The 25,227-nt window shown below is 40.7% G+C and overlaps 1 protein-coding gene across 22 annotated transcripts in view; it reads right to left on the reverse strand.

Annotated features, from left to right (window-relative positions):
- PCDH15 (protocadherin related 15) overlaps positions 1–25,227 on the reverse strand; it is a 799,343-nt gene that overhangs the window by 121,429 nt on the left and 652,687 nt on the right. For all 22 annotated transcript variants that reach the window (XM_074589898.1, XM_074589897.1, XM_074589896.1 and 19 more), the window contains 3 exons: positions 23,757–23,885; positions 6,443–6,748; positions 5,032–5,256 (listed from right to left, as the gene is read on the reverse strand). In XM_074589898.1, coding sequence (XP_074445999.1) covers positions 5,032–5,256; positions 6,443–6,748; positions 23,757–23,885 — 660 coding nt within the window. The remainder of the gene's footprint in view (positions 1–5,031; positions 5,257–6,442; positions 6,749–23,756; positions 23,886–25,227) is intronic.

A 25,227-nucleotide genomic window follows, 5' to 3' on the forward strand; every position in this document is an offset into this window, starting at 1 on the left:
CGGATAAGAATCATTACAACGAGATCCTGCCAACTTGAATATGAAGGACCGCAAGAACGGGGTCATGTCGATGAAGGACCATTCAGAGGAACCAGGCCAGAGATAAAGCTTTAGCTGTTACACATTTTTGCATGGTTGGCTTGTTTCTTTTATGCAAAGTTGCCAAGGAAGGGAAGACTCAGCATAGCGAGGATGAAAGATTCCAATTCACCCCCACAAGAAGTACCACTCAACGCATATAACGCCCCATCTAAGGCATATGATGACCTCTAACTTCTCTTGGAAAACTAGTTTGACAGCTGCAGTTTGTGTACTCTCTGATGACAGCGATATCTTTACTGATACTCATGTGTAAAGTCAGTTTTACTATATCTGGAAATTTGTTGTATAATGTTTATAATGGTCCACTGCGATTAAGGCACTGTAGGAATTTTATGAAATATTTGGTTGGCAGTCTCATAATATGGCATTGCTAGAAACATAGATATGTTTGTATTTCTTCTTGTTGCTCTATCCCTTTGACTCATCAGACAGAGATAATGGCCTTCATCACACTACACACTCTCCCTGAAAAAACTGAAAAGAAAACCAATTCCAGAAGGAGGAGAAAAAGCAATTATAACAAACAAGAAAGAGACATAAAATAATACAAAAATACTGTTGGTAATAACAATAAGAGGAGGTCACAGCATAAAATATGCAAGTACCTTACAGGCCCCATGATACAGAAATTCTTATAATATGTATTTAGGAATACATTACTCATTTAACAGCAATATAAACTGGAAAAAGGTTAGTTCTCTTTCTGTTAAGAAGCTCTATTACCATAGTAATTGTTTCCAAATGCTAAATCCTAATAATAAGCACACCATTTGAACAGTAATGACTTCACTTCTTCCAATACTGGGAAACATTTATATTGTGAGGGGATGGTTGTGCGTCCTGCAATATGCACTACAGGCACTCTTAGGTTTCAGCCCCCTCAGACACTGAGTGAATGCAAATCTCTGCCATTCCCATGGTGAGAGAAATTACGCCTTGACAGTGGCGAACCACTGAAAAATAGCACACAAATTGTTTATTGGAGTTCCGAATGTTTCTATCCCTTAAACTGTGTTTTCAAGACTGATAAAATTTGCTATGGCTAACCTGTATAATTATATATCTATCAAAAAAATTCCAGATGAAATAAAAAGTTTTGTGTTCTTGATTACAGAACAGATTACAATCGTCAGTCCTTCTGGACAAACACTTGCGCAATCTCCCATGCCATCCCACGACAAGACGACTCATTACGACTTTCAGGTTAAGGTGAAAACTTATGAAAGCAGCGAGAGGGATCTGAGAACAGGGGAAAAAAAGAAAAATCGCAGTCCATTTCAGGTGGTTTGCATCTTTCTGGCAAGAAATCAAAGCAACTTACGCTTTTCCTCCTCAGTAATGCTAGAAAGGATGCAACAATTTAGTAATTTACCTTTGGCTTGCTTTGAAGGAAGAGCCATAAGACATCCCCACAATGTGAAGGCCATTTGGCTGCAGCAGTGGCCAATAATCTATTTCAATACTGACATGCGGGTAACGGATTAAGTTCTTTTTTTTCTGCCGTGAGTATTCTGCTATGCAATCTGTGTTTTGATCAAGTTCAGGGAAGGTTAATACAAACTATTTGTAAGTTGTCATGCCAAACGCTGAAAGCGAGAGTTTAAAGAAAGTCACTGTGTGTATCCACCCTCCTCCAAGCCTGAAAGATCAGTGTGATTATGGGGATACTGCACTGCTGCTCATTCAGTTTTATAACACATAAACGATGTATGACACCATCAGATGTTGTCCGTAGCTGGTAAACAGAATCCTATTACACAGTAAAAATTACAATGCATTCGGTTAAAAGCTGAACTGGGAAAAATGACAAACGTTAACAGCATAAGCCCAAAAAGACTCGAAGACCTCTGTAACACAAATAATGCTGTGAGGATTATAGGGTCTGAATCCCTAACGGTTACGTGTATTCCCCTGCTTGGACCCACCATTGCTGTAATGCTTGCTTCTGGCTTTCTCTAGTTCAATTTTGTGTTTTTGAAGACTGCAGTCTGCACAACTTATGTTAGGGCCTCCGGTGTTATCTGCAGTTGGATTATTTCCTATTTGGGGGTCACAAACACCGTATTAAAATAATTACTCTAATATCACCTTCTAAATCAAGTGAAAGCACTAAGATGAAACAGACACATCCAGTTCCTGGTCCTGAGCGGGAGCAGAATATGGGCTGTGTGGGAGGGACCAACTCCTCCAGAGCCACAGAATCACAGAATGGTGGGGTGGGAAGGGACCTCTGGAGATCATCTAGTCCAACCCCTTGCCAGAGCAGGGTCACCTAGAGCAGACTGCACAGGAACGCGTCCAGGCAGAGATGTACATCCCCATGCAGAGCCATCCTGTCCCTGAACACAGGCTCAGATTTGGTAGATGGTCTGGCAGAAATCGTTATTAAAACCCCTTCCATTCCCTGTGCAGACATCTTAAATGGCCAACAAAAAATTATAAATGACTCCCAAGAAATAGTGAACATGCTCAGCAGGAGTTAGCTATTCAGCTAAGCCCTAAAGCTCGGACAGTGGTTAAAATTGCAGAGGAATAAAAGCCTGGAATCAGGCAATACACTGTGCGTGAGGCTCCAGACTGCTACATACCACACGCCATTTGTGCCATCATGCATTCAAGACCTAGGGCTGGATTCAGTGCTCCGCAAACATCCTCACTGAGCTGCTGGAGAGAAACCAGTTCCTTCTGCCAGATATGCTGATGCAAGGCTCTGATTTCAATCTCCGCTTTTGCCCTCCACACCCCACACCCCCCCGCCCCCCCATAAATTTTGTATGTGGAAAGTTCACCTATAAGCTCGAATTAAACCATTCTTTCTATTCCAGACATCTCTTGTGACCAAGATTCTAAATTTCTTCCATCTGACATACATCTGCCCAACAAAATGAGGTATTAAAAATATTTTTTCCACAAGCCCTCCCCCATTCTCTCAACTGCCATGCAAAATGCAGTGGCAGTTCCACCTGCCACTCAAGGCTGGAACCTAAGCATCACCTTCATTCAGCAATATATATATATAACATCTAATTACATCCACTGATCTGTTGAAAAAGTCAGCCTGTCACTGAGTACAACAATACTCACTTAATAATTTACTTTATTTGTTTTCTTTCTCATTTGAAATACAAGCTGCTTGTCCTCGCTTTCAGGCCCTGGTCTGCCCCAGCCTAACACCTTTTACTGCTGAAGCTGTTACTCCTGGCGCCAGCCTACAACTCCAGCCTCTCACATTCTGCCTTTCCAAACCAGTATCATCACGCTCCTTTTGTTGCTCGTGTATGGGAAGAGCTTCCCTGGAAAGCAAGAAAGGTATTTTTTGGATCCTACTAATCCTCTTCTTAAGTTCCCTATTCCCGCACCACTTCCTTTGACAATACACAAGGTGCTGTTACACTGAGGCCACCAAGTGGAACTGTACCGCTCCTCTGTACCCCGTCATCAATTAATACATTAATTAATATGTCAAACGCACAATTGTGCAGCTGGGTCAGCCCTGGGATGCAACCGACACCTTTTCTCTGAATACATCCCTATTTGAAAACAAGTACCTTTGAAAAAACCAACAAAAACACCCAAACAAACCAAAACTCTTAATTCTTTCAAAAATTCACTGTGCTGAGGGAAAAGTTTCTTTTAGGAAAACAACAGGTTTCAGCAACTTCCTCCTTAAAAGTATGACAGAAAAGGCTCGGGGAACGACGTTAAAAGCAATGTTTTTCTTTGATTCACTCAGAAACTGCCAGGGAAGCGCACAGAGTATTAGCAAACTGGTGACCTGCATCTCAGTCTGAGAAATTTTGCAGAGACAGAGAGGTATTGTAGAAGCCTTCTTACATTGTCATCGAAGCTAATAATCGGAGACATTTACTGTCCCTAAAATAATTCTGAGCTCACTAGAGACTGACAAACAGAATTACTCAAAATCATGTGGCAATTCATAGCATCTGCAGATACACAGTGAGCTGAACACAAGACTGATTCATATATGCTAAATACTTTCCTCAGACTTACATTTAAACTGAAGTTGCCAGATACGAAGTTCACATTTGCGAGCTACGCTTTTGTTCCTGCTACAATTTCTGCTTCTTAGCTAAAATACGAGTAATTAAACTCTCTTCTCTCCCCCAGCTCACAATTCTTCACTGACAAAGTCAACAAAAAAAAAGCAACTGTGTAAAAGGACTCGACTGCCTGGCTCCAGAACTGCACCTTTGTAAATGCAAGGCGGCATGATTTAGAGCATCTAAAACATCCTCTCCTCTCGGACATGAGTATGTCAACCAAATTAAGATGGGTAAGTGCTAATGTTTCAGCTACAAATGCTTTTCATTTGCAGATCTTTACCAAACAGAATACCATTATCCCCATGTTACCGGTGAGATAACCGAGACCCAGAGGTGATGCTGTAACTCACTGCACCAACTCATGGTGCTAGACCACTAAATAAGCCTGTTCCTTTGCAGCTCTGTATTTCCAAGCAGCAGAATCTGAAATACAGGATGCGGTGTGCCACATCAGCACTCAATACACCTGAATGGTTCATAAAATTACAGTTTATGAGAGCTTTAACTAAAATGTGATGGTGTCATTATTGCAAACAATTCCATTAGGTACTTATTTCTGCCTTTCAGGGATTCTAAAGGACTAAATGTTTATGTATGTCTCAGGTATTCTTGTACTTCATAAATCTATGATCCAAGATTTAACTACGCAATTACATATAGCAAAGAAATTATTAGCTGTTATAAAGTGCATAACTGATCAAGTTGCTGTCAGAAAAGGGCAGCAGGTTCGTACAAGTGAAAAAACAGGAAGGCAGACATACTGCTTCCGTGGTCTGGTGTTTCACCAGGACACCTGTAAGAGTTAACGAAGTATTTTGTAACAAGAAAGAGAGGATGCTATCGGCTGGCAAGTTATTCCTCTTACCTTTACTCTCACTGTAACGGTAGTGAGCCCAGGAGGCATAGTGCCCTTGCTGTCGAAGGCTTCCACAAGGAAGCTGAAGGTTGCTTCTGTCTCAGCGAATGATTCATAATCCAAGGACTTCAGAAGCGATAACTCGCCTGTGTATTTGTTCAGAGCAAAATATTGTAGTGCTTCCTGTGTCCGTATTCGATAGTTAACATCAGCACCAAGATCAACATCCTTCGCCTAGAGCATGCCATACAGAAGGAAAAAAAAAACAACACTTAAAACCAAATAAAATGTATTTTCACAAAAAATCCCTACCAGATTTCAAGAACATAGAAAAGCAAGCTACCGCAAACAAATTTAATTTTGTTATATTATTCTAATAGCAGTTGATGTACTTAATACTATTGCACAAACACCAGGAAGGCAAATCCACTTCAGGTTATAAAATCCAGAGATACCTGCCACAGGAAATGAGCGCAATATTCTGGGCAAGAGTCACTGGAAGCACAATGTGTTCTTGTTCTCTTCCCTGGGCACCTGCTATCGGCCACTGCCAGGGAGAAGATGCTGGGCTAAGCAGATGTTTGATCTCACCCCGATACGGCAGCATGGATGTTTTAATTTCATACCAGTATTTAGACAAAGAATATTGATTTTCATCAGGATAAGGAGTATTGTGTGATGGCTTTAGCTGTAATTTGACATTAGATTTCTCTGCAGTCAGGTTCAGAGAAAGCCATTCTTGTTCAAATTGTCTCAGGAGAGATTCTCCTCATTAAAGGATGCTGACCAAAACACCAGGAAGATATATAGACTGCTTGCGGGAAGTGAATCTCAGCTGTCTTCAGAGACCTAGCTCATCCCTGAGCAATTAACTCTCACTTGTCTGAGTATCATTTATAGTCAATGAAGAGAAGACAACGCCTCCAGGTGCCCACTTTACTCCAGCTATCTTAGATGATGATTTTGGTATTGGATGAATTGCTTCTCCAAGCAACTATTTATCTCCATTAACTATAACGTGAGGTTAGACACCTAGGTTTGACTTAAATGTCTGAAGCAGTTGAGAGCTCTCTCTTCCTACTAATGTAAACAGGTAGGAGCAGTATGACGAGTTTTCAAAAACAAATCAAAAGCACTTTAAATGTGTACAATATTCCAAGAAATGACAATAGTAGTGTAGTTTTTGCTGTTTGTTTGGTTTTTTTACTAATTACTCTTATTTCCAAATGAACCTCAGCTTCAAAGTATTTTTATGTACCTGTCTAAAGGCCACACATTTTTCGGTCTGTTAAGTGTTATAACTTCCCCCACTCCAGTTCGCAACCTTTTAGTGCAGTCGCGCTGACAAGTTAAGCAAGAACATGCTCGATATTGCAGAACATTTACAAAACATCTTCTTCCCTCTATAACACTCTCCTACCTCTAATTGTAGGAAGACGGTGCCTGGCGGTAGGTTTTCTGGCACGCAGACAGTGTAGGAAGCATTAGTGAAAACTGGGCTGTTGTCATCGATATCCAGCACCTTGATGGCCAAAGTTAGCGTTGAACGGCGGGGGTCCACAGCTCCGTCTGTTGCTTCAACAATAAGTTCATAATAGTCCCTTACTTCTCTGTTGAGTTTAACTGCCGTATAAATGCTACCGTTTGATGTGATTCGGAAAAGGTTGTTGAAGTTTGCCAAACTGTAATGAACTTGACCATTAACACCAGCATCAGGGTCTGTAGCCTAAGGAAACAGAAAAAAGAACCATGTTTTAATGCACATTTTAAATATTAGGGACATACCTACATGGGAGTAACGAGGTAGACTGGGTAATATTCTACAGAGTACTAATGCTTGTGTGGTTATTCAGCATTTCATGTCTACAGCAGCTTGCTCCTCTCCGATATTTCGCTGAAGGTAAAATACCCTACAGAAACAAACCTCTGAATTTGCAGTGACAGAAGGCAGGCTTACTGGATCCCAACTGGACTTCAGGAGAAAAGACACGTTTAGTTGCTCAGCCTTGGACAACTGTGCACTTAAGCAGAAGATAAACGAGATGCTTTTAAAGTCAAGCCCTCAGATAATGCTGAAGTACCTTCAGGGTTAGGTGGTGTCTGAGGCGAGTTGTTATTTTACGCTGTTTGATTTAGGTGTTCCATTGCTGCCCAAATCATTCTGGAATACATACTTAGATGAAAGATGGATGCAGTCAGCAGATAGCTAGAATTGGACACATTAGTTGGAAATTTTCTTTTCACTTAACATGTTTGTCACATTTCGTGATACTTTAATCATTGCTCTCTGAAGAACTACTTAACTTTCTATAGTTTATGCTGTTCTTCAAAACCAAGTGTTATCAAATTTAATCCTTATTCTTCTACACTCAGAAGAGGCAGATGATTGCGACAGAACACTGTTTAGATTTTGTTCAATTGCTATCCTTGTTCTCACGTACTGAACTAAGTCTCACAATTTCAGTATCAGCCAAATAAGTCTTGCTATTCCATAAATGCCCTTACAGGGATGAACAAAATCCGTATGTTTTTTCCTAGACCTACCAGGCCCTCAATATAGTCTGAATGCTGACCTGTTATTTTTCTTCCTCTTAATTAAATTATGGCATGATGAATAAGGTTATGTAAATTAAACAAAGGGCATTCTGCGAGCAAGGTATTTTCATTTATTTGACTTCACAAATGAGGCTACAGACATCTGGGAAGATCGTAAGAGATTTTCATGTTTTGTTATCAGAACGATTGTCAGGAAGTTTCCACGAATGTTTAATTCCAGTGAAGCTGTTCATTGTAAGACTTTGTAATAAGACTATTTATCTTCCTAGAAATCAATTAGAAGTTAATTAAAATTGTTAATAAGAAAAATTGCCCGGTGCTTTCCCCCAGCACTACATCAATGTGCTAAGTAGTAATGGCTACAACTTCATAATGACCAGTTTACGGATAACACATCCTTTTCATCGACGGCTTTCAACATATGCTTGATTTGCTCAGTTTAGAATCAATTCCTCTGTAGAAATAACTGATTTGGGGCAGAAAGACCTCCTAGATGACACGCTGGCAAACCACCAGAAAGCTAGTCAAGGAGAAAAGTTTAAAGTATACAGTAACAGACACTTAGCCCCACTGCAAGAAAAGCAGAGCATAGGAAACGCAGAGTAAGTTGCAGAGATTCTGGATAAGACGCTACCAGCACTACTTACCTTCACAGACACAGATCTCAAACGCACACATGAGGTCAGCCCTTATACTTAGCCTCTAATTTAAGCCAAAGCCGTATTATAGCGATTAAATTGATGCTAAACAGCTGGAGTTAAAAAAAAACAACGAAAAAAACCCACCAAACAAATCCCCCACCTAACAGTAATCTGAAATACCACAACCATTGGAATCCATGAGAATAAACCAGGTAACATTTTTCTTTAAGATTAATTTGGGGGAATGTTTTTGAATAGATAAACTTATTTTCTAGGAAAGCAAATTGAAATTACTTTTCAAATATGCAGCAGGCTTTGCTATTTGGTTCCCAAAACCAAGACCATGTATGTAGTAAACTCATTTGTGTACATCCTTGGGCATAAACATCTTTTCCATATTCTGCAGGACTGATTTGTTCCCATGCGGAGTAGCAGGCAAATCATCTTTATTAAATCCAATTAAAGTAGTTGCTATAGTACCACCATAACACTGGTGAGCAGCCAGCCAAAGACACGTGAAGACAAGCATTAGCTCTGTGCATTTTGACCTGTCTTAGTCCTGTGCTTCCACAGCACGGTGCAAAATCAAATTTCAGCTGGATGTTCTGACTGAACCATCAAATTGCACAAACAAAAGTTTGCTGCACTTGGTCCACTAAAATTTCTCCCATATGGATTCTCTGATTATCTATTAGGTTAAAAAAATCAGCTTTGCTCCCAACTCCCTGCTCTATCTTTGGTGTTGCCTATTTACAACGCCGCCATCCCATTGCTCGGGCTGCGCTTCGTGTCACCCATTGGTGACGAACCCCGGGCAGAAGCCCAGCCGCTGGGGAGAAGGGCAAAGCTGAGAAGTTACAAGTTGTACAATCACTGTCCAACCTACCTACAGGCTGCTTTGTGACCCCGACAGAGACTTGGGAAGGCCAAACGTCATATATGGTGGCTAACAAGCCCATGCCAGGGGCTGCCTTCTCCAGCCCAGCCTCCCCTTTGGCAGAGCAGAGGGACTTTTATGTCCCCTAACAGCTCTTCCCTGTGCCACCATGGTCTCCCCACAGGCTGCAAGGAGTCTGCTCCGGTGCCTGAAGCTCCTCTTCCTCCTCAGTGCTTGCAGGGCTGTTCCGCACTGCTGGGAGAACTTTTGTCCTTTTTTAATTCGATATCCCAGAGGCATCACCGGCATCGCCGAGGGGCTGAGCTGTGCCCTGTGGGGCCACTGGAGCCAGCTGGAACCAGCCCTGTCTGACCTCTCCCCATAGAGACCCCTCACCCCGCTGCCAGTCCCAGGCACCGGCACCCTGCACATGCATTTGTGTGTTTAAAATTGAAGTGCATGTTTTTATAGAATCAAAATGGATTTTATCGTGAAAAAAGCCTTAAGAAAACGCTGTTATTTCACCAAATTAGATCGCTTTTACAGTTTAAGACCTCCATTAATTAACATTTTATCACTACAAACTTGAACAGAGATAATGCACTCTTCACGAATATGAAAGAAAAGGTGTTTAATCTGTTTTCTAAAAGAATCCTATCTCAAGGGTATACAAAATTAACTCTTCCGACATGGAAATAATTCCACAGAGGCTCTTGGAGCCTGTGGGCAGCAGCTCCATGGAAGGACTTGCTGGAGGCATGGTTACTATCTGTTCCTGCTTGCAGCTATTGCTTTGTGCCAAAATGGATGACTTCAGGTCATCCCAATTTCATCCCCACACTCTGTCTCCAACAGACATGCAGATGTTACAAGCCTTGAGCAGAAGGTAAGGGAGGAGGAGGTCTGTACGACAAGGAGCTGGGCTTTCAGAAAGTCCTACTTCAAAAATCAGCCCTGCTTGGACTTGTCACTACCCTTAAAACAGAAGCCAGCAACATGCCAATAAATTTAATAGGATTTGCTCATTACCAATGCTGAGCTGAATTACCTGGGTATGCAGTTACCAGAGGTGGAGAGAAGCAAGCAAACACTTCCATTTCTATATTACTCGAGTCCCAAGGAAAGCCCCAAAGACAAAGTCAAGGAGACTATGGCAGGCCTAAAAGAGGTAAGAGCACACTCGTATACCCAATGCATCATGCAAGGCTTTCAACCACAACTCATCCTCACTGATTTGCACATAAAAAGCATGGTAAGAGTCTTGAAGCTTTAGCTGGCTAAAGGGCCACCAGATGATAGGAGATCTTAAAAGGAGCTATAGGTCTATTTACAGGCAGAAATGTCTTCACAGCCTTGCAGATGTTGCTCATACAAGAAATGCAGGCTTTGTAGAGGCAGCAGAAGCAGCAGGTGTGATGGCTGTAGGCAACACAGCCCTCAAAGGCCACAGGGGAGACAGATATCATAGAAACAAACAAACAGAAAAAAAAACAACAGGAGGGAACCAGCAAAATGAGGGAAATTTCAAAAGCAGCAGCAAAGATCCCAAGAAGGGACATCTTCATCACACATCAGTGCATCTCAAACACTCGAGGTGGTGAGAATTAGCACCACTAATGGCTGAGAGGATCTGAGAGACAGAGCTACGTGTGCTGCTTCTGTCATCTCTGCTACACAGTACTGCATGGAGGGGAAGACACGCATAGGACCTCCCCCTGGATATGAGTGAGGATGAAAAAACATCCCACTACAAGAGCTTCATGGAGGTACACCATCTGCATAACCAGATGAGCACTGAGAGGAGGAGAGGAGAGCTGTTTGGGGTGTGCATGTCCTCTCATCGAACCCCTTTGTTTTGTTGCCTTGAGGTTATCTGCTCCCCAACTAGTCTCTGAGCCACATGCCCTCAGCCAGTCGGTCAACCCACAGCAATCTTGGACCACAGCAAGTCTCAGGCTTGTTTCAGTTCAGACCAAGTTTGGTGGTCCTGGGATTATGACACGCCAGGCCCTGTCTGAGCTTCTGCATAGAGACATCACGGGTATGAATCCAGGCTTTGTGGGCAAAACTGGCCGTGCCAAGCTTTCCAGAAATAAGACACAGAGTACCTGGTTAAAGTACGAATCTCTGCAAGCTAAGCCACAGAACACTACAAATTCAGATCAAGAACCTCTCGCTGACATCTTGACTTTGCCATCTGCTCCTGACGTTTCTTGTCAGTGCTTTGTCCAATTGCTCCAAAAATTTATCTGCTAGGAGGTATGAAAGGTTGTCAGCTCTGGGGTCTCTCCAGCAACCAGTTGTCCCTTGTCTGTTTTAAGCTATAACACTAAAATACAAATCACAGATACTATTTTTCTCTGGGCTACACCAACACTGTCAATAATTTCTTCTATTAGGCAAGGTCCGCTAGGAGTAAAAAAGATCAAGGCAAACACTGAGCACAAAATCAGCCAGATTTCTTTCTATTCCCCATAGGGAAATCTCTGCCTCATCCCCGCTTCAAATGCCTACGCATTTCATCTTGCCTCTACGTGTAGGATATGTGCAGAAGACATTTCCCCCCTTTACGATAACCAAAGCTGTCAAAGTTGAGGGCAGCACAAGTGACAATCTGCATTTCCAAAGACGATCCCTCACTCTTCCACAGGGGGATGTCAAGACCAGGCAAATGAAGAAAGAACGTACTCACTTCTGCCTTCTTTTCCTGCTATAAGATTTTTTTGTTGCATCCAGCCCTAACTCAAGTCCTCCTTTCCCTCATCCCTACAGTGGTCAAAGGGAAGGAAAGTATCAGCTCAAGTGGCTGCAGAGGCAGGGCTGGGTGACACGCAAGAGAGCCAAGGAGCCTGAGGCACTCCCAGCCATCACACCAGAGCTACTGCAGCACTTGAGATCCCACCTATCACATTACCCCAAAATCTGCCAACACACTCAGGTGTTTAATCACTCGCAATACACTTGCTAAATTTGGATAGGAAACTAAGCTGACTTTGCTATTCTGCGTAAAAGAAACATTTGGAACCACCCCTCTGCATGCTCAGAGGTTTTCCTCTGTTCTTATTGAAACTGGTTCAAGCAGCCCGTTGCTAAATTTTCTACACCAGTGTTACACAACTGAAGAGCTCATAAACTCCCTTAACACAATGTGGCCTAACCCAAAGGGATTTTGTCAGGACAGAGGAGCCTGCTTTACATAGGTCTAAGGTAATTTATTTTCTTTATACTGAGAGCACCTGCAGGAGTATAAATTAGACTGAAAAAATGGAAAGAAACAAAACAACCCCATGCTGACTGGCTCTTCTTGGCAACGCTGCAAGAGATGCGGAAAGATGAGATGCACATTTCTACCATCTCATTATGTTTATTCAGACTTAGGAAAAGTATGTTCCTCTGAAGGGTCTCTGGTAACTACTGCTGTCATTCTAGTAACTCCTCAGATCTACGTGACTGCTCTCATTTCCGTCTCTCGCGGGGCTAACTTATAAAGTACTGCACGATAACACAAATCTGGAAACCTAAGAATATAAATTAATCATTACTTTATTTCCTGAAAAATACATCCCACATTTACTGGAGACACCATAATTGACAAGGTGATAGCCTTTATTTGTGGTGGAAAGTTCAAATTTGCATTACCAACTATGCTTCAACATTACTAAGAAACCCTCATAAACATAAACCGACAGCGTTCCAGAGTAACAAATTATCTTCCTCCGCCTCGAACAGCTTGAAAATACAATTCTGGGAGATCTGAATTACTAAAATATCTCTTGAAGGATCATTAACTCTGAAATATAATGACAAGTGCTTAAATGTCAACAATATTAATTATATCATTATCATTCTTTTCAAAATAAACCTCTTGCTAATATCCACCACTCTTGCTCACAATGGGTAACAACAGGATTTAGGCAGGTTAATTGAGGGTTTATGCTCGGACTGCTGGAGCCGGAAAACAGCAAAATAAGGCAGCGTGTTGTTATTCGTACTTGTCTATAAAGCAGAGACAAACATGCCAGGTATCCCCTCATTAAAGCTACAAGCTGAAACACTTCTGAGGGACCACTTTGCCACCAACCCAGCTTCCCTCCAGATGAAATTTTCCGTCAGGCCTTCTTCAGGGACAGGAGTTCCCCATGATCCATACCCACCCCAACCAACGCTCCTGATCTCCCACAGCCTCTCCAGTATCCCAGCAAACCCTGTGGCTTAGGGGAGGGATGGAAAGCGTGCGAGAGGATACAAAGGATGCTGTTGGTGGGAGTTGGGTTATTGTCTTCATGGATGATAATGTCATTTTTCTATTATTATGCGTTCAATGTGTTTATTATTATGGGTTTAAAAGATTCCCAGGCCCCTCAATTGTGTCAAATAGCAAATCAAGTGTGGGTGGGAGTGCTAAATTGGATTTTGTACTTGTTTTTCAGGGAGATTAGTCTTTGGGCTCATAGGACAAAATTAACATCTCCCAGATGCAGTAAGAGGCCACAGATATTTGAAACATTTCTGACCTCTTGGTATTTATTTAAAAATATTTTAAGAAGGGAGAATCATTCATCCACAAAAGTTTGGAATTCTTCTCCTCTACATTTCCGAAAGGCTTTTCTACCCTCTCTTTCATTTATTTTTGCCTGCTTTTACGTGGTCTTTCATTTCCCTATTTCATTCATTACGTGCTCTAAGCAAAGGAAAATATTAGATGGTACCAAGAGTTTAGAAAGATTTCTGTCAGCTGGTCTCAAAATAATATCGAAAGAAGTAAGAAAACAAGGAAATACTTTCGTCCTCCCAGTGTTGTCAGCAGTTTTGCACACACTTTTCTCATTTCACGCAGTTAGATCAATAAATCATGCTCCTAAACATACGTGTCATCACTGTATACCCATTACAGATAGTTGCAATACTCCCTTCTAGCCCCCCAAAACCCAACAAGAGTTAATTTCTACAGAATTTCCTACAAAACTGACATTTAAATCACATTATTCATGTAAAGACAAAAAAATTCATTTACAGACTTGCAGGATTGGAGGACTGCAGGGTTAGTACAAGTTTCAGATAAGAAATGATACAATGCTTTTATTCTGTGCTCACGCTCAACCAAAAGTATATGGAAGGCTTTTCAACTCACTTGATTCTGCTATAGAATTCCTGAAATGCCACAAAACTTCATATTACACTGCAAGAAGAGACAGAGGCTTAGTTACAATGTGTGATAAATCTTTTCTGAATTATTGGCCTGCATAAAAAAAGACTTGATGAAGAAAGATGATAAAAAGAATATGCAATAAAATTGGACGCTGTAGCATCAGGGGGCAACTTCAGTGATGTGTCACTGGCTGGGGCAGTTCAGTCTAGAAAAATTGGGGAGGCAAAAATGAAACTCAGAGGCAGCACCCTCAAATTTTGACTATCTTGAAATTTCAAGGCAACTCCTACTTCTTTCAGAGAACAACCTAATGCCCTACATGCACATGCTTTTGAAAAACACTGCAGGTGTTCTCTATATCCTCCAGGAACTTTTCAAAAGGAAAAATACCTTACTGAACTACAAGTCATAACAGCTCATCATTTTTCTCATAACTACTCTAGTAATTTGTTAGGGTAAAAGGTAGCACATGGTAAAATTTCAAATACCGACGTATTTTAGCCATTACAAAAGATGAGAAAAGGTTTGATAATTAATTTCATAGTCAATCTAATTCCAGTGCATCTGGAGGGTTAGTTCAGAAACCAATTAAATGTGACTCTAAATAAAACTGTGCAGTAAGAACATTTAAATGCTACAAGCAAATATAAATTACAATAAATGAAAATCGGAAAGCTCATGGCTGCAAAACCATGATTCAATGGACTGGTGAACCTCCTACAGAAGTTAATCACCTTGTAACACTTAAAAAAAGACAAGCTTTCTTCAGCCTGGCACACAACCAAATCCTAAATTTAGAGACTTGCACTGCCTGTTTTTATTTGAAAGATGATTAAAAATTCAGCTTTTATGATGAGTATGTTCTTTGGCAATGATACGATCAAGCTATTCAGAGATTAAACCAATTAATATACATGATAGCAAAATACCCAAAGCTTTCTACGTCACAGATGAAACATATTTGTATTGTTTAAAATCTCCACGTTTAGCTGGGCTCCCAAACATTTCTCTGATACGGTAATCCATTTTAAAGTTATTTTTGTCATTTCTGTAGACTGCTGGCTCTCTTCATAAGCCCACCTAATTAGAGAACGTTAGAATTAGAATCCGAGCTGGATCATAACAGTCAGCATTTGGACTTGAAACTACTTATCTCACCAGTCAGACTCTTAAAACGCTCTCGGTTGTGTCCTGTTGTCTTCTCTTGTTCACAGAGTAATACTTAAAGGAAATTAGTTTTCTTATATCAATTACAGATATCGAGGTCACAAGGTCTGAATATTTGAAAAAAAGTTAGACAACTGATTTGTAATCACAAGAAAACTCCCCAACTTCTCCTTCTACCAGGCAGTCTTCAAAAAAGGATCATTAATCTAGACGATTATTCAAGTCACAGAAGAATATCTATAATGAGAGACTGCAGTCAAAAGTTAGCGGGCCCAATATCAACCACTCTAATTTGTGAGCTCAGCAAAACCGTAATTTCTTATCCCAGTGACAGAAATCTGAACAGCCAAATCTAAACAAACGGAATCAGCCATCAAAATACGAAATGGGCATGTATTAGAGACATGAAACCACTCATTCAGAAGATTTAGTATGGCATCAGGCTGAAATAGATGAAAAGGCTTAAAAACGCACTGGGATGCAAGGTGTCAGGCAGACAAAACCAAGTATTTCTTTCATACAAAGATCCCTGGACTCTCAGTGATCAACTACCGTCAACGTGAAAACGGTTGAAATGTTTCTCTGATAACAACTATCAGAATTTCCAGTGCATTAAAGCACAGATGTTACTATTCTGAAGACTAAGATGTAAATTAATGCATAGACAGAATATCGGAAACAGGAAAACCAAGAGCATAGCTTTTGAAATCCATTTAGTTTAAAAAGTCACCCCATTTACCACGTTATGGGTGGCAAGGAGCTTTTTAAAGCCATTTGATGTGTGCCTTAAGCTCACCTAAGTTCAAGGAATGGCTGTAAAGCAGAGGGAGCGTAGCTACAGCCACAGGCAGTGAAATACCCTCCAAGGAATGATCTAAGCCCTCAGGGGCGTCAGCAGAAAGAAGCTAATCCTGCCTAGCACTGCTGGTAAGAGGGGAAAAAAAATTCACAGATCTACAACCACATTTATTTCTTCTCATGTCACAGGTTTGGACTTGAAACCATGACATCTGTCTTGTTTTAAAAAGCTGAAGGAATTTGCTGGTTAACAAACAGGTGAAAATCCAATTAGAAGCACACGGAATGACAACATGGACTTCAGCAATGGCTGTCATTTCATTACTTCTCACCGTCCAAGCAGAGATGCAGCCTTTAATAATTATTGTGACAGCTATTTATAAAATCTGAGAGACTATAAGGGGAAAGAAAGATAAAATTAACTTAAAAGACTTTACACTAAAGACTTTAAAATGAGTGAAGACTATTCATAGAAGTTACCGTTTTCTGCATTTCTCATCCTTCTTACACATCCCCTTCCAGGTCAGAATGAAAATATTCCCCAGGACTTAGCATTTTGAGGAACGCAAGGAGCATTTAGCTTAAACCAAAAGCAAATCCTGGCACCTCTTCCGTGCACGCCTTTAAGCAGAGTCCAGGCAAGCTGACATGAGCTGTCACGCGCACGCAAAAGATGAAAGGCAGACTCTGCGGATGCAGTGAGTCAGAGAAGCTACAATTCTTCCACCCTCATTAGGTAATTAGGTCCTGACAAAACTGATACGGGCTCGGTGAGAAGCAAGAATAAAAGCGCTTGCAACAGGACTTGAGCACACCCATGCCCTATTGGAAATACTCTCCCCTCCGCACACCTCGTCTGGTATTAAACTAGGGAAGTCTTCATATCGTCAGCATCTCCAGAGGAGGATCTTAAGGGAGACGGTGCTGGAAGCCTTACTAAAGGTCTCTCCAACCTACCATGTAGACAGCTTTCTTAATAAGCATGCAAGGAAATGAAACCACAGAGATCCTATTGAAACGACCTTGTGATGATCCCACCACTTACATTTTATGGAAGTTACAGAAATGAGCACAAACAGAAGCTCAAAACTAACAGTTTAATAACGATTTTGCACTGGAAGGTCGCACCTTATTCCTATGCACACAGATACAGTGGTGGTTACACCACTAAATGGTAACAGACACATTAATGATACAGATACACACATTGCAACCAGAAAGTCAGAATTTCCTCTGGTTGTGGTCCATCTCCCATGTTAAGATTCTCCGATTCTAAATTCTGATTAATTTTTTATGGATTCTTACTCCAAAAATCCTAGCTGCTTATATTGTTTTTACATATATTAGATGAATTAAAAATATGTTATTAGGTAATGTATTATGCAGTGAGCAATAATCATGGACTCGCTGCGGGTATTTGAGATTTACTTCTGAGGCCATGATTTTACTCTTCCCCAAAGGTTTAATTCCTTTCCCTCAAAGACTGTCCTCTCCTGCCAATAAATGTCCCTCTTTTCTGATCATGTCCTTTTTCCTCCCCCTCTAATTTTCCTACAAGTTGTCTGAAGGTATAGAAGACCTGAGAATTTAATTTCAGAAGCTGGTATTTTTAATGCAGGTGTAAGGTGTAATCTACAGTGCAGGTTGTGGGAAACCATACCCTGTTCTAAAAGCCTTCATGCAGAAAACGTGACAATGGTGATTTAGGTAAAGCAAGATTCCTTTCCAGGCTTTTAACAACAAAATCTTGTAATGTAACACCTCATCAGCATTTGAAGCAGTTTTCCTGTACACAGAAAGACAGAATCATGTAGTTATAAGGGATCTCCAGAGGTCATTTAGTCCAACACAATAAGCCTTAATGACATCCTTTAAATTTAAACTGGGCTTTAAATCATGAGACTCGCAGGGTTTACCCCCTTAGGAATTTAAATAAAAATAGAAGCTTCTAAGAATTCACTGACGCTCACAGACAGAAAGTTCTGTTAGGGAACTGGCATCATAATTAAATTTCATCAGCACTCAAAAGCGATAGTTTGCTTCATTACACAACACTTCTATACCATTAAAATATCTAGAATCAGTAGACTGGTGCCTTACAGGCCGCCTCTGTCTCACTCGTCTTACAGTTTCGCCTTGCTTTGTTCTGTAGTGGACAGATGCTACTGGATGTATACGGCAGGTAGGAATTTGCATTTATTACATACATAGGAAAGAAAATATTTCCATTGTACAGTACAACCAAAGGAAGTTCTCCAGAGCTCGCTTTTCCAATAGGCAGAATGGCTTCATCGTAAAGAGCCGTGTTGCCATCCAGCATGACCTAGACAGACTGGACAGCTGGGCAGAGAAGAACCTAATGAGGTTCAACAAGGACAAGCGTAAGGTCCTGCACCTGGGGAGGAAGAATGTCAGGCACCAGTATAGGTTAGGGGTGGACCTGCTGGAAAGCAGCTCTGAAGAAAAGGATCTGGGGGTCTTCGTAGCCAGTAAATTACCCATGAGCAAGCAATGTGCCCTTGACGCCAAGAAGGCCAACGGAATTCTGGGCTACACAGGGAAGAGCGTGGCCAGCAGGTCAAGGGAGGTCATTCTCCCCCTCTACTCTGCACTGGTGAGGCCACAACTGGAATACTGTGTCCAGTTCTGGGCTCCCTAGTTCAAGAGGGACAGGGAACTGCTGGAGCGAGTCCAGCGAAGGGCAACTAAGATGACTGAGGGATTGGAGCATCTCCTTATGAGGAAAGGCTGAGAGAGCTGGGACTCTTTAGCCTGGAGAAGAGAAGGCTGAGGGGGGACCTGATTAATGTTTACAAGTATCTAAAGGGTGCGTTGAAGGAGGATGGAGCCAGACTCTTTTCAGTGGTTCCCAGTAACACGACGAGGGGTAAAGGGCACAAGCTGGAACATAGGAAGTTCCGATCAAATATGAGAAAAAACTTCTTTACGGTGAGGGTGACAGAGCACTGGAACAGGCTGGCCAGGGAGGTTGTGGAGTCCCCTTCTCTGCAGGCTTTCAAGACCTGCCTGGATGCAGTCCTGAGTAATGTGCTCTAGGGAATCCTGCTTTAGCAGGGGTGTTGGACTAGATGATCTCTAGAGGTCCCTTCCAACTCTGAAAAATTCCGTGACTCCATGATTTCTTCTCTCATTTAAAAAAAGCAGCAGATGACAGAGGTATTACACACACTGTTTACAAACCGCTTTCATTAGTGGAGTTTATTTATACTGTCGCCATTTTAGGGAAGATCTAAGGTCCAGTGACACTTGAACATCTGATTAGGGGTTGGCTTGTCCACTGCCCGTATTTTCCTTCTCATTCCCTTTCATGACCCTACCTCCCCTTGATACCAACATGTTCATGTTGGAGATGTCAAACTGTGCTGATCAGTGACACAAAAATATGCCTACATGAAACAAATGATGTGTGTGTGTGAAAGAATCTGGGTAAATATAGGAAACAGATGAATAAAAACTTCAGCCAAGTGGTTTGTTTCCTCTCCTGGGCCCCATCAGGTCAACAGCTTCTTATTCAACCACAGACTGCATTTTTAAAGTCTGTAACAAACTACTCAGGACTGTCTTTTACTGAAGAAAAATGCAGATCTTTTGCAGATTTTACAGTCGATACATCGATCCCCATGTAAATTTCTTTCCACTTTTTTACCCCCTATGCACCTGGTGTTGATAAACAGCACACTGTACAATGGAAATCATTCAGGCACCCCGTCTTCGGCAGGACCTCAGCTGGTTTAGACTGCAACAGGCAATAAGGTGCCCGAATTTCATTTTCAAGTTTCCCATTTGAAGCTTTTTCTTTCCTGTTGGTCCTTTGTAGAGAACTTCGTTTGGCAATTCTCCTCCTGTCTTGCTGGGGGATCCCCATGATCAGACATGAAAGAACAGCAGGGAATCTAACACACTTCCGACTGCTCCAATTTAGACAACACTGTGTAAAATAAAAGGGATTTGAAATACATCCGCTATACTTTTAGCCTTATTCTTTCTAGCTTTTGTTCTTTTAATCTTCAGTATGCTCCTCGAATCCCCACAGGCACCACTCCTACACCGGGTCCTTTGGGAGCTCCAGCTGGCAGAGCAGGAGCTATCGGAGTGGCAGAGGGCGAGCGCACTTCAGAGGGGGAATACTGCCTGCTCCAATAACCCCTGCCTTTGCCAGAAAATCTTTCATCGCCCTTGTTCTGCCTCTCCCTGGGAAACTAATTCCCAAACGTTACCGAAGCCCTTATGGGAATCCCTTTTTAAGCCCAACTTTCCCACTCACACCAAAGTAGAGCACAGAAATCTCTTGTCTGTGGCAAGAGTTATTCATGGGAGTGCTTGACCTCATTGTTTTATATCCCAAATTGCTTATAACCTTACCTTTATTAGGGGAGGGGGAAAAACGGAGGGTGTGAATGGGATTCATCACTTGTTTACAACAGATTAGCGGACAAGAGACACGAAGCTTTGCAGTCTCAGGAGAGGAAAGAAAGATAAAGCCCATGTAGACAGTCAAGAATAGGAAAAACATTCCAACAGCTCTTCACATGTTATCTAGACTATTTCTAACACTTTAATAAAGGTACTGATAAATTTGTTATGGCTTTACCTTTCTACTTATTGACATCATAGAAAATATACCCAGACTTACCAGCATTACTACCATGTCAGCGGCCAATTGTAAAAAAAAATAAATTTAAAAAATAAATAAAAATAACAGTAGCTGCTGCTAATAATCCAACCACGTAATAATTGGTTTGGGTGGATCTTGCATGAATAAAATAATGGATTTCACTATAAAATATATTCAAATAGTAAGCTGATTAGAAATAAAATAAATTCCGTTGGGAGGGACCTCTGGAGGTTGCTTCGTTCATCCTTCAGCAGCCAGGTCATTGCTTATGACTTATTTCCTTAAACAGTCCATAACTTTATCATCTTCTACTGTGGGTAGTGCCTTCCTTCCCCAGACTGACACTGGGCTCAGGCAGCTGATGATCCTGACGCCAAACCCTACCACTAAAAAAACCCGAGGCACCAAAGTAGTTGAGCACCTTTTCCATACATATCCTTCGTGCCCAGGTCCCCTGCCTTAAGGAGCAGCAGGGCCTATATATTCTTAAGTCCTAAGATAAAAATCTCTTGCTATATTTTTCCTGAAGCCAACATACAAAAGGGAAAAGGACACCACAAAAACCTGTTTATTTTTGTTTGTCTATTATTTTATTTTCAATCCTCTATGTCACTGCTTACTCTGGTGGATTTCAGGTTTCTGTTGGAAATGAATACAGTGAAAGACACTCTGAAAATCGGGCTTGCCAGCCAGAGGCTTAGTTCTTGGTAGTGGAAACACAAGACACAATAAGGGCTACCTTCTTTTTTTACCAGGCTATTTTCGTCTAAAATGGGTCTTTGTACTTTAACCACATTACAGCCTCTATACCAAATGTATTCCCATAGAAACCTCTCCCAGACCTACTGCGGTTCTAATGTACTGTGAAGTACAACACCACGACAAAAGCTACTGGGGGGTTTTAAACAAGAATACCCTCAAACAACATAGCTACACCTAAATGTTCATCATCCTTATTTCACCAATCTCACTGAAGCCAGAAAAAAATTCCAAATACCAACATCACTCCCTGCTATACTATCTATTTGCGACTATGAAACAGTGGAAACTACATGCAGTATTTGTGCTATAAAGAGAAAGCTTTTTCCGTCCAGAGACCAGGAATTAGGACTGGTGATAAACACAACAATAAATGATATAACCAGTTTTGCCTTTCCACAACCAGGAATAAGCTATCACAAGGCTTCATTAAGTATTTTCATTTCTATACAATTTAGAAATTATACTTATTTATAAGATAGAGAGGTTCTGTTGCAATGACTTGTTTTATTTTGTAGTCCCATCTAAGCTAAAAATAGAGCAAATCTAGTGTTTGAAAAGATTATTGCACCTTGAGGGCACCCAGCAAAATACAAAATGGATTTTAAAGATATATTGTACTGATTTGAAATATCACGTCCCTACATTTTAGGATGCAAAATGAAAAATGACCACATAAGATGAACACAATGACAAAACCCAAAGCAATAATTTATCAATTTACAGAAACTGACTTAGTTGCAGGGATCCTGATTTCTGTGTGTCCAAGGCTTCAAAACAGCCTTTGACGTGGCTGATATTTCAGTCTAGCATAACAAAATTAAGCTTTAGGAAAAGTGTAACCTTCACCAATGCTGACAAAAGTTATTTCCCTTGAAAATTAGACCTGAGCTTGGCCAGCTTCCGAGCAGTACCCACCTTTAATGATCCCAGGTTACACAGCAAGGAGAGCACAGACACATGTAGAATCACTTCAGTATAAGTGCATATGAAACTGTACTGAAAAAGCCTACAAAATGTAAAGTATAACTTGGAGGAAATCAAACTTCCTGAATACGTAATGAAATCGGAAAGAAACAGAAACCTATCCCAAAGAAGCATTTTTTCAAGTTAGAAATACCAGAAAACAACTGAACTTCACACGTAAAGAACACAAAATTACCAAGAAAGGTGACAGACAAGAAACACCGATGAATGTCTTACTGAATAATATGAATTTGGAAAGAAACATGGTTATTATGGTTATATGCTACCCGATATGGTTCCCACGCTACCCACAATGTCCAATTTTCTGAGGGTACCGCTAATACGACAGTTAAGGAGCTCCCATTTTCTACTGATATGGTTGCCACTGGAAAGAAAGGCAGTTTTTTCACCAAAATGCTCCCAAATTAATCTTTTAGCTACAACTCATACTGCATCCAACCCTTGTGCTAACTCATCACTGAAGGAAGTATGAAACAACACACTAAACTATTAGTTCAAAAAAACCCACCTCACTCATCCTTCTTTCACCTGATGTTAGGAAAAACTGACTTTGACCAAAAAAAAGTGATATATGTTTCAAGTGACTGAATCTGCATTCGGTAGTCCAGAAGACCCATACACATTATAAAAATTTACACAGCTTCAAATCACTCAAATTAACAATACCCCAAGCATCATCTGTTTTTATGACACGTAATCAATTATTTCAGTCAATAGTTTAACTGTTTTTCCTTTTAATGGCCTTAAAATTTTCTATATGCATGACAACTTTATGTACTTATGCGTCACCCATTCAGTATTTTAGAAAAATATTTTAAAAGAAATCAGAGTATAAAAACATGGCAATAATGTTGTAACATCGTAAATCTGTTATCAGCAAGCTTTTACAGTGGTGCGTGTCTTCAAAGACAGTTTTTTAAGAGCTATTTTTAAATGAAAAAGCTTTTTTGGCTATTAAGCATAGAAAAGAAGAAAATCAATTCTATATTTTAGAGTCCAAAAGATGACTTTGATAACACAAATGCATCTGACGAGACACTTTGCATTTAAACCCAAGACGTTTTGATGTGAGTTTGTCTAAGGTACAATTATTTTGTGCTCTTTCCTAATAGTCAGGACAGTTTGGGTAATAAAGAATTTAACTCTGCACAGTTAATAACTTACCCGTACTTGACCAACAAAAGCATTGGCTTCCTCTTCCTGTACGGATAGGTTTTTAGGTAGAAACATATCAAAAATGGGTCCGTTGTCATTTACATCCGTCACCACTATATTAACAGTAGCAGTTGAGGTCTACAGAGAAAGATAACATTATGAACAAATTACCTTCATTTTACAATTCCACAGATGACAACCCATCAGCAACCTTACTGCTGTGTATTACACCCATCAATACAGAATCACAGGTAAACAGATTATCGATTTCTTTTTCGCATGTTTTTGTGAAAGAGAAAGCATTATTCATTTGAAGAGTATATTTTTACAGTTCTTATAAGACAAAACAGGCTCGAGACTGAATAACATATTGGAGAGGCACAAAGGACATCAGGTATCTTTTTTCTTATATGGTCTTTTAAGGATGTAAGAAGTAAGTAAGGAAGTAAGAACTTACATTCTGAGTGGGGAAAAGGCTAGAAATACCAAAATTTGCCAGAACTACAAATTTGCAAAGAAACTACTGATTTTACTAACCAAAATATGCTAGTGTGATGATTAGCGCAGATGGTTAGTCAGCCTCTTAGCTGGCACAATCATGCTACCACAGCTCTGTGGTGAGCTCAGCGATCTCGATCATCCTTCACCCACATCACGCTGACGTGCTATTACGCATTAGCACATCAACTTTAACAGAGAGGTGCCTAGTGAGAACAGCATAATTAACTATATTTAACACACAAAGAATTTCAGCAAACACGTCTGTGCTTCCTACTGAATTTTTCTATCCAAATCAAAGCAATTGGAGAGTGAAATACTTTGTTTGCAGATCTTCACAGCTTGAGTCAGACCTCTTTTCACTGCTCCTACATACCAAGCATTTCAGACGCAAACCACCACATTGTTGTATTTAATACATTATTGCAATTATACATTATTGCATTTTAGATCAATTCGACAAATGCTAACACCTTTGCTATCAAGAGATATTTTGATTCCATAAACTCCAAACCAGCAGAGCAGCAAGTACCATTGTGAATTGTAGCTTCAGGTTTATTACAGTTTAAGATTGTAATAGAAACAGATACATCAGTTAACACCAGCTACTTCACGCAGTTAGTTATTGCAGAATATGCCTAAGCATTGGCATCTCTTAACTTCTCCATTTCTCAAGTTTCACAGTTTCATATTGAGGTGAAATACCTCAGTTTGAGCCTCATGAATTTAAACATTGTGGCAAGAGCAATAGAAACCATGCCTTTGTTTTATACTTTATAAATATAACAATGGAAGAGCTGAGGCCAATAATGCAAGTTTCTGTGGCCGGTGACACGAGTTGCAAAGAGAAGGAATGAACAGTACTCTTCATCCACCGGGGAAAAGAGAAGCACTATTGGGCAAAACCCACGGTAAGGAAGATTGTAGTTTTACACGAGGAAAGCCTTTCATCGCAAGAACAGAGAAGCACGAGCGCAGACAG

Source organism: Larus michahellis, chromosome 6 (genome assembly GCF_964199755.1).
Source record: "Larus michahellis chromosome 6, bLarMic1.1, whole genome shotgun sequence".
NCBI lineage: Eukaryota > Metazoa > Chordata > Aves > Charadriiformes > Laridae > Larus > Larus michahellis.